This window comes from Pyxicephalus adspersus, chromosome 1, assembly GCF_032062135.1.
Source record: "Pyxicephalus adspersus chromosome 1, UCB_Pads_2.0, whole genome shotgun sequence".
Lineage (NCBI taxonomy): Eukaryota > Metazoa > Chordata > Amphibia > Anura > Pyxicephalidae > Pyxicephalus > Pyxicephalus adspersus.
In genome coordinates, this window is record NC_092858.1 from 23722889 (window position 1) to 23733428 (window position 10540).

A 10540-nucleotide genomic window follows, 5' to 3' on the forward strand; every position below is an offset into this window, starting at 1 on the left:
CTTTTCCCAAAAAGTTCCATAGTACTCTAAGCCATGCTAACAATAGAGCTCTGGGATACCCAAATATATGTAAGCATTCATAAAATATAGGGGATATCAAGTTGAACATACGTTAGACAAAAGTTTTTTTTTGACAGAAACAAAAATTCTTTCATAGATGAACTTTCATTGAAGGATCTGTAGAGCTGGAATATTGGAGTTATGTATTGGTAACATTTCTGTTTCTTTGGCAAGTCACACAAAACATACCTAGTAGGAGTAAATCACATTTAACTTGACTTGTTTTTTGTAATGTTGAAGGCGTTTCAAGCCTATCCACGCTGCTTCTTCAGAACTCGGGAAGCAACTTGGATTGTTGGCGTCAAATTGTCTTCAACATTACAAGAACAGGTCCAATTGAATGTGACTAACTACTACTAGATAAACCTGAATAATAAACTAGATGACCTGAACAAATGAGAAAACAAAACAGCGTAATGTCTGGAGCAACAGAGGACAGGCAATGGAATCAAGACAGGAATTTAAAAAAAAAAGTCTATACCCTTATTTGCTTATAGCAAGATATATACAGTAGACTCCGAACTATCCGGCCTAATGTGGCGGAAGGGCAGGCCGGATAACAAAAAGGCCAGATAGTCCGGAGTTCTATTAATACAGAACAATACTCATCTCCACAAGCCGCTCCGCAACGCCCCCCCTAGCATTTGATTATGGAGATTTTTTTTTTATTTTTAAACGAGGCCGGATAGTATGGAGGCTGGATAGTTGCGAGCCGAATAGTCGAGAGGCTACTGTATTTTGTCCTCGTACTCAGGATAATAGTGTAAAGATATGGAGACGGATGACCAATTTAGTTTAATTTAGTTGCTTGCCATTTGTTTTGTAATGATACAAAAGGCCTTCAACTACCTTGAGTTTGTTGCACCACCAAAATGTAATTCCTCCTAAAAAATTATAATATAAAGCAATTATATCTATAAAAAAAAATGTAATATAAACTAGAGAAATGCAGGTAGTCCCCAGGTAAAAAAAAAAACATCCAACATACGGTTTGCATGAATTGCAGAAGAAATCTTTTGCTAAACACAGCTGAGGTTGTGGGTGATCTGAGCTGATCTGTAACTTTTTATTGACCAAGACAAACTCTGCAGTTATTTCTTTTAGCATATCAGAGCACAGTTTGCTTCAGAAGTTAATGAATGTCTAGGCTCCATAAAGTTTTTTATTTTTGTTTGCTTTGTTTGTGATGAAATCACAGTGAGGATTTTATACAGTAACTGACACCACTCTGCCTAATATTATGTTAAGACAAACATCTGTCTTAATTGCATTTATTAAAATATTGTACCTGTTCTGACAAAGTACAAATTCAACTTAAGAGCAAACCTACAGTCCCTATCAAGTATGTAACCCCGGGACTACCTGTAAATTGTTTTACCAGTACTGCATTATATTGTGGTAATGTCACGCAGGCATACTGTGATGCCATATGAGAATATATTTCTTGGCTACCTCATTTTTGCCAATATACCTATATAATGTGTAATTTTAAAGAGGCATCTTAGCATAGCGAGTGTTTTTTATACACTGTACACTGTAAAGAAATAAAGGCACCTACATAATATTTTGTAGGTCCCTCTTGTGCCACCATAACCGCTCTAATTCATTAAGGCATGGATTGCTTTTTTTTCCAGAATTGTATTGTTATTCACAAAAAAAAGTCAATGGATGCATGACACTGTATTTAAATGTACAAAACATATAAAATGTACAAAATACATACAAACTGTACAATTATCACAAAACGTCAAAACTGCATTAACATCCTGGGCCATTGGATGACATTTTCCATGAACCTTCATAACACTGTTATTTGGTCTTAATTTTTTGCAGAAAAAAGACATCTGTGAATGTACACAAATAATGCAATGTAACTTACACCACTAACGACACATAAATACTAACAGTTATTGTATTACAACAGTTCAAATACAATGCACGTCAAATACAACAATAATGAGCATTGGGGAAATAACCATGCCATGGCTTTGTTGAACCTGTTTTGATAAGCATTGGTATGGAAATTGTAGTTTTAAAAATGTTATTTTTTAGCAGTTGGAACAGCCACTATCTACTAGTCTGTTCTGTTCTATATTAAAGACATCAACAGACCTTGAAGAATATCTATTTGATCCAGCCCTTCGTGGTTTGATTGGGTGACAACTGTTGACCAGTAGGCCATAGCTTATCATGGAAGACGATTAGCAGTTTGAATTTTAACAGGTAACACACAGGTCTTTTTCAACAGAAAAATGTTTAGCACCAAAGCACTGTATACCAGTGGTTCCCAACCTTTTGCAGGTGGCAGGCAACTAAATGCACGGACTCCGGACTGCGCGGGGAGCCGAGTGTCACTCAAAGGAGAAGAAACTTCCCGGAATGACGTCATGATGCCAGAACCCACCTACTCAGACCTGCGATGGTAGAGTGGGCGGGTTGTGTACAGAGACACAACCTGCCTACCTCTCTGAGCCTGCAATGTCTTCGGGAGATGTGGTCCGTGGCTCTGGTCGGTGCGCCTCACCAAGTAGGGTCCTTCTCTTGACCCCGCTGGTGGGTGCACCGGCCAGAGCCGTGGACTAACCGGGGGTTGGGGACCTCTGCTGTATACCATCCTTCTTTGTAAATCATAGCAGTGCAGAAAGTTCCACATGGGGTAGTTACAAGCCATAATAGCATGGGTGAAGCCACAACATCTCTTTGTTTTCAATAGGATAGAGAAGGGCTATGACCCTGGTCACAACAAGGAGATCTTACTTGAGTCACTGTCCCAGAAAGACAGAAAGTCCAATATAAGGAGACATCTCCTCTAGAAAAGGTGTGCCTATTGAAAGATTCCGCCTTACCTCATGTTCCTGTGACAAGTGGGAAATTTAGATTTTATGTCACTTCTTAGAACAGAGACAATGGTCACCAAGGCTAATGGTGAAGGTGAATCTCTCCAACAGGATATAAGAAATTTCCTCGCCCTTCTGTATCCCTAAAACAATAGTTATAGATTTGTGTACACTTTTTCTTTAAATTAATCTGCATATCTCCTTTAGCTCAGATACTACACACAAATGAAAAACATCCTTGCTTGATAAAAAAAATGTAAAACACATACGGGAAAAACTTCTGAATTTCTTAAAATGGTATCGAGTGCAATGTAATAAATAAACAGCAAGTGAACAGTACAAATCCTTCTTGTTATATGCAGAGCTTTGGTCAGAGTGATGCCCCTTGAAAAGATTGTCTCTGTTCAAAAGCCTGTCGGCTGAGAAGCTGCTGCTGGGTTTGAAGAAATTTGACAACTTCTGGACTTCTGAGAAGAGACTGGTAGAAAAATCAAAATATATTAGCAATGGTAATGTAGACACAGAAGAGTAAGGCTAGGTACACACGTGCAATGGTTGTCGTCCGATAATCGGCTCAGGGCTGATAGCAGACAAGAATCTTGCTTGCGACAGTGCACGTTGTCCATTATCTGAACGACCGTCTTGACGAATCTACAGACGATGGACGACGAACCATCCTAATGGAAGTGTGGGAGGAGAGAGAACAGCGGGGTGACGCTCTATCATTCTCCCCCTATATAGAGCAGAACAGTGCTGAATGTACAGCACTCATTCATGCATCATGCAGTTATTCGATCTGAAAGATCCTTCCCAACGACAATTATTGCACGTGTGTACATAACCTAAGATTACAGTAAAGCAGAACTCTATTAAAAATAAAATAGACTGCTAAAAGTTCAAATAAAAAACAGTGTTTGCAGCAATACCAGAGATGTCCCGCAAGGCTTTTTCCCACCCTAATAAATTTGCTCCTCAATCATTATGGCTGAATGCCAGCAGTCACCACTGAACCCACCTCCTCTAAGCCTAGGCTGTCATCCCCGTTGGAGTAAAGAGGAGAAGTAGCACAGTGATGAGCTCTTTGTTCTGTTCTTTGTTCTTTTAATTCTTCCCATAGCAGTGTGTCAGAAAATGATTGATTCCTTGTGCTGCTTCTCTATACCCCAGTCTAACCTCTGCTTTACAATAACTCATTATTATTATTATTATTATTATTATTAAACAGGATTTATATAGCGCCAACATATTACGCAGCGCTGTACATTAAATAGGGGATATCAACACAATTTCAGGCAGACTGGTTTCAATCATAATGATGCATTAAAAAATGCAGAGCTGCATTATTTTGTGTCATTCATACCAGACTAGAGATCAGCTTTAAAGTGAAATGTCTATAAAACCTAATTTTTACTGCTAGATGGAAGTATGGAAACTTGTTGGTAAGTTACAGAACATCACTAAGACATAAACAGAAAAATAAGGCTTAGTGTACCTGTGCTGTATTCTCTATGATTTAAGATATTCATAAACAGGTATTCTGTATTATGTTAAGTAGTTCATTTCACACCTGACCTAAGTTATTTTTGTTGATGCAATGCACCATAACACATGAAATTAAATGCAGGTGCCTTGGAGGTTTCTTCCTTTAGTATAAAAGTGTCATAAAGTGCACCATATTGTAATATGCCCTATGAATTATAGTAACCCGCATTCTAATGCATGCACGTTACTGCAGTACATTTGTTCAGACAGCCTAAAACCTCCTTGCATCGACCATGGCAAGTGACTGGATATAGAAATTAAGTTGTAATATCACACTGCTGGATTATTTAGGGCAGGTTCAGAAATCTTTTTTTATGATCGGGTGATCCCCCGCGACTCCCAGTGACTGGCACCTTTCCCCCTTTGTCACTTACACTGTAGCTCTGGTCCCTAAAGAACCAGCAACTGTAGATGTGACAGCAGGCTGCAATGAGTGGTACTGTACCACTTACTGCTGCCCCCATTCATTCACTATGGGGCTGCCAGGGGTAGTAGCTATTGAAGCATCTCCCCTGAAGAAGTGGTAAGCGCACCACAACCGCATGTCTGAAAATAGCCTAAACCTAATAAAGGGTGTTTTCAGCAGGCAGTCATTCTGATCCCTAAACATTTCAGCAACTTCCATCTTTAATCACTGCAACACTTACAAGTCTTTTCTGGTTTAACACTTGTTCCAGCAATGTAGGGCGAGGAGGACGATCCCCAACAGATCCAGTTCTTTGTTTTGTAAGAGACACAGAACAATCAGCAGTATCCTAAACGGATAAAAAACAAACAGGGATGAAATATTGTTTATCTATAATTTATATAAAATAAAGATATAAACCCTATGCCAACTGGTATTTGTGTAATAAATCACCATGGAACTTTGCCCAATGCAAAGGTGACAGAATCACATATAATAGAAGTAGTCCCCCGGGTTACATACTAAACATTGTCAAGATGAGATAACTATTCTAGGCTTTCTGATTTAAACATGTCCAGTCCAACCAAGCTAACAATACCAAATGTTTTACCTCCAGCTTGCTGGAGAACTTGTATACCCTGTGCATTGCAGGGAGCCGAAATCCCACAACAGTTTACTAAGGATTTAGATAAGAGTGTGATGACTGTTCTAGGCTTTCTGATATGGACATAAGGCCTGTCCAGCCATGAGATACAGCTTTCTAGTGGATTCTATCCCCTGATCATTTCTGGGATTTCTGGATCCAAAATAGGGACCAGTTACGAAGATTATTTAAAAAAACATGAGTGTGAGGACAGTTCTAGGCTTTCTGGGCATAAGAACTGTCCAGCCATGAGATGCATGGATCCATGTGATAACTGATCTAGGCTTTCTGGTATAAACAAGACTTGTCCAGGCAGGGGATAACATAACACCAGATATCTGAAGTCCAGATTGCTGGTGGATATCAGCCCCTAACCATTGCAGAGCCAACATTCCACAATAGAGACATGTTACTAGGACTATATACGACTACAAGTTTGATGACAGTTCTAGGCTTTCTGACATGGACACCAGAACTGCTAGTCTAGCTATGTGATATGAAGTTGACATAAAACCAGAGGTCCAACATCCAGCGTGCTGGTGGATTTTAGCTCCTTATCATTGCAGGGATTTGAACATCCACTCAGGAACAGTTTACTAAGGTTACATATAAGTACGAGTGCGATGATTGTGTTAGGCTTTCTGGTATGAACAGAACACCATTCCAGCTGGAGATACAAAGACAAAATAGAACTAGAGGTCTGACCTTCAGCTTGCTGCCGGATGTTAGTCCCTGATCATTGCAGGGAGTCAAAATTCCTCAACAGGGACAGTTTACTAAAATTATATAAAAGTAGGAGTATATAAGAGTGTGATGCCCATTCTAGGCCTTCTGGTATGGACACAAGTGGCCTGTCCAGTCATAAAATCCAGAAATGACCAGAGGTCTGACCTCAAAGTTACATGTCAATTTCAGTCCCTGATTATTGCAGGGGAGATGACATTCCACAATAGGAACAAGTTTCCAAGGATATATGTATGGATAAGTGTGATGGCTGTTCTAGGCTTTCTGGTAAGGACACAGGACCTTTACAGGTAAGAGATAGGGAGCGGACAAAACAGCAGCTTGCCGGTGAATTTTATCCACAGATCAATGCAGGGATTTGAGGTTCCACAATAGGGACAATTTACTAAGGCTGTATTAATAAAAGTGTGGTGACAGTGCTAGGCTTTCTAGTATAGACACATGACCTGTCCTGACAGGAGATACGGGGCTAAAATTAAAAAAGATATTAGACCTCCAACTTGTTCATGGATTCTATCCCCTGATCATTGCTGGGATTTGTGGTTCAACAATAGGAAACAGTTACTAAGGTTATAAATAAACATGAGTATGATGACTGTTCTAAGGGGTCCTACAGCAGGGACAGGTTGCTAAGGTTATAAACGAGGATGGGTGTGATGACTGTTCTAGGCTTTCTGTATCTATCCAGACACATGACATAAAGCTGACAGATATCTGACCTCCAGCTTATTGGTGGATTCATTCCCCTGATCATTCAGCCCGATTTATTAAAGCTCCCCAAGGCTGGAGAAGATAGACTTTCATCAGTGAACATGGGTGATCCAGTAAACCTGGATTGGATTTCCTAAATGTCATTTGCTATTTGTTAGCAAATGTTTTCAATCCAGGACCAGATCCATTTCACGTTGCTGGATCACCCAGCTTCACTGATGAAAGTGTATACTCTCCAGCCTTGGAGAGCTTTAATAAATTAGTGTCATTGCAGGGATCTGTGGTCTTACAGCAGTGCCAGGTTGCTCAGGTTATATACGAGGATGGGTGTGATGATTGTTCTAGGCATTGCAGGGATTTGTTACAGGTTGCTCAGGTTATATACAGGGATGAATGTGATGATAGTTCTAGGCTTTCTGGATGTATCCAGGCACATATACAGCGTACAGATATCTGACCTCGAGCTTGCTGGTGGATGTGGCCCCCTGGTCGCTCTTCTTCTTGTTCTTGTATTTGTCCTTGTACATCTTGTTGCGATGCTTCTTGCACATCCAGGGTTTCCTCTGTTTGGCCACCTGACTGGTGGTCTCCTGGCAGCCCTGGTACGTACATGTCTTGGTCACCACATTGTCATTGTCTCCAGAGTTATCCTCGTCCTCCAGCTCCTCGGGGCTGGCCGTGCTGTCCCGGGGGTCTGAGGTGTCCAGCAGGTCGGCGCCATCATCCTCTGCAGGCATCATGGTGTAATAAACGAGGGGGGCCTCCGTGTACTGTCCGCCTTCTCTATCCCCCAGCCCCTCTTCTTCCTCCTCATCCTCCCGGGAAGATGGAACCTCCGCCGGGTCCTGCATCATGAAATACAATACACCTCAGCCGCTATGTGTACAGCTCTGACTGCTCTCCTAGCCGCACCACTCTGTTTACTTCCGGTTTTGGCTGAGACCACTACGCATGCGTATGAGACTTACTACAGCCGTGACACGTGAGCTGTCAGTGCGCGCTGCAGTGGGAGCTAGTGGGGAACACACTGAGGAGAGTTGGGCGGGAAAACATTGGGGGAGCAGAAACAGCATTTTAATTGAGTTAGAAACCAACTACTTTACAATAACATGCGACTAGATAATGAATTCTAAACTACTGCTTAAAAAAAATGTAAACTGAAGAACAAAAATGTAAAAAGTTGCAGCTTAGGAGTTCTTAAAGAGGAACTAAACCCAAAAATACCTAAAACAAAAATCCACTTACCTTCACAACTACAGCGCAGTCAATTGGTCCAGAGGTGTCTTCCTTTGGGTACCGCGACGTCCCTCTATCTGTCTCCTAGACGGCGCACCGGGCGCCGCCATCTTTCCTCTTCTTCCTGGTTCTTCTTCCTAAGTCACCTGACCCAGGTACGAGATCAGGTGATGTAGGTTGTGCTGCGCATGTGTAAGATCACTACATTTTTCTCTTCTCACGAAAAGGCTCCTGTGCATGTCTGAGATGCTCCGACATGCACAGAAGGAGCACCCAAGAGCCTCCTGGAATGCATGACGTAGGTATCCGGGGAGGCTTTGCGCTCCCATTTATTCTCGATCGATAAAAAAATTCAGCACTGCCCCTTATTCTTGCACTTAAAAAACAAACTGAATTTTGAAATTTCTGAGTTTAGGTACGCTTTATGTGTACTAGTGTTCATTTTCCAGGCTAACAACATTTTCTGCAAGTTTAAAAAATACCTGCTGGTTTTGCCACAATTACTTGTGAATTTAGCTGAACTGTCAGCAAAGGCATAGGGATGTGCCATTGCATGAGGGCCCTGTACTCTCCTCCGCCAACAGGGGCCCCAAGTCCATTATAGACAGCAGTAGTATAGTCGTAAAAAAAAAGAGGGGCACGGTAGTATCCATGGCGAGTGCACATGCACTATTGTTATGTAAACACCTCGTTCCAGGAAAAAAGAGAGGGCACACGGTGCCCCACTACACCCCTGCTGGACAGGGCCCACTAATGGCTGCCACTGGTTATCTGCCTTCTCAGCTATCTTCTATGGTCTACAAACCCCCACCCACCCTCTGCCCCTTCGTGTAATAAGGACACAGAGAGGAGAAAGTGGATGTAGTCAAACTGATTGACCCCCCCAAACATACAGTGCAGTCAGTAAACTTTGCTAACAGTCTGGGTCTACACGGATGTTTTTAAAAACACATGTAAACGTTCCTGTTGCGTTTTTAGGCACATTTATTAGCGTTTTAAAGCTTGCCTTTAAAGCACTGGAAAACGCCTATGCCGCGTTTTCCCGTGTTTTTTACCACGTTTTTGCTGCATTTACGTTTTAAGTGCTTAAAAACGCAGGAAAATGCATAAAAACATCCCATTGAAGTCGTACTCTGGTTTCCTCCCATCTTAAAATCATGCAGTCAGGTAATTGGCTTACCCCTCAAAAAATTGACCCTAGATTGTGTTAATGACTCTAGAATGACATTAGACTTTGAGACCTTTTGAGGGACAGCTAGTGACAAGACTATGGACTTTGTAAAGTGCTGCTTAAAATGTCTGTTCTATATAAATAGTGGCTAATAAAAAAAATGAAAAAAAAAACAAATTTTTCTGTTTAACCTCCCTAGAGGTTCATTTCTTTCCGGTTTTATATGTCTAAAAGCGGTACATTGTTTTTCATGAAAATTTATTTTACAGTATAATATAATAGTATGAGTATAATAAAGTTTGAAACACAAAATGATTTAAAAACAATATATTGAATAAATTAAAAAATCTATATATTTAAAAAAATGCTTTTACACATAAAAATCCAATGTATTGCATTCAATACAGTTATTTTGTATTGAATGCAATACAAATGGATTTTGAATTTCCCGTCCTACCCAGCCGGCACGTACACACGCACGTCACCGGTGCGTGTGTACGTGCCGGGGAACTCCCCCGGTGACTCATCAGATGCAGAAGCAGGAAGAAGGAAGAAGAAAGGCAGAGATCGTGCCTCTGGATGGCGGGGGACCCCGGCGGATCAGGTAAGCGCTCTATTTACTAACCTTCCCTAGGTGTTCCAACCCTGAGGGTGACTCGGGGTTACCACTTGTAGCAACTTTTTTCTACCCCGAGTCACACTCGGGGTTACCGCTAGGGAGGTTAATGTAGTCCCCGGGTTACATACGAGATAGGGACTGTAGGTTTGTTCTTAAGTTGAATTTGTATGTAAGTCAGAACAGGTACACTATTTTAATAAATGCAATTGAGACAGATGTTTGTCTTAACATATTATTAGGCAGCGTGGTGTCAGTTACTGTATAAAATCCTCACTGTAAGTTAATCACAAAGCAAAAAAAAAAAAAAAATCTTTATGGAGCCTAGACATTCATTAACTTGGCAAGCTGTGCTTTGATATGCAAAAAGAAGCAACTGCAGAGTTTGTCTTGGTCATTAAAGCGTTACAAGAGGCTGCAGAAAGAGCTCAGTCCCTAAGATCACCTACAACCTCAGCTGTGTTTAGTAAAAGATTTCTTCCGCAAGTCATGCAAATCATGCTAACCGCCCCACCGGAAGCTCGTTTGTGTCTAGAAGTCGTCTGTATGTTAGATGTCCTTAACCCTACCTGAA

The 10540-nt window shown here is 41.1% G+C and overlaps 1 protein-coding gene across 1 annotated transcript; it reads right to left on the reverse strand.

The window, feature by feature from the left end:
• Positions 1-3177: 3177 nt before the first annotated feature.
• RFXAP (regulatory factor X associated protein) lies at positions 3178-7883 on the reverse strand. The gene is made up of 3 exons (XM_072404054.1): positions 7402-7883; positions 5087-5194; positions 3178-3375 (listed from the first exon to the last, which is right to left on the reverse strand). The coding sequence occupies exons 1-3, from the start codon at positions 7795-7797 to the stop codon at positions 3268-3270; spliced, it is 612 nt and encodes a 203-aa protein (XP_072260155.1). The 5' UTR covers positions 7798-7883; the 3' UTR covers positions 3178-3267.
• Between the last annotated feature and the right edge of the window lie 2657 nt (positions 7884-10540).

What these genes read in the sequence shown, in the direction of transcription:
- RFXAP (XM_072404054.1), bottom strand. Translation starts at nt 7,797, where the DNA reads ATGATGCAGGACCCGGCGGAGGTTCCATCTTCCCGGGAGGATGAGGAG. An exon ending in CATCCACCAGCAAGCTCGAG is followed by an intron (nt 5,195 to 7,401) that starts GTCAGATATCTG and finishes TTATCCGTTTAG; the next exon opens with GATACTGCTGATTGTTCTGT. An exon ending in TGTTAAACCAGAAAAGACTT is followed by an intron (nt 3,376 to 5,086) that starts GTAAGTGTTGCA and finishes TTTTTCTACCAG; the next exon opens with TCTCTTCTCAGAAGTCCAGA.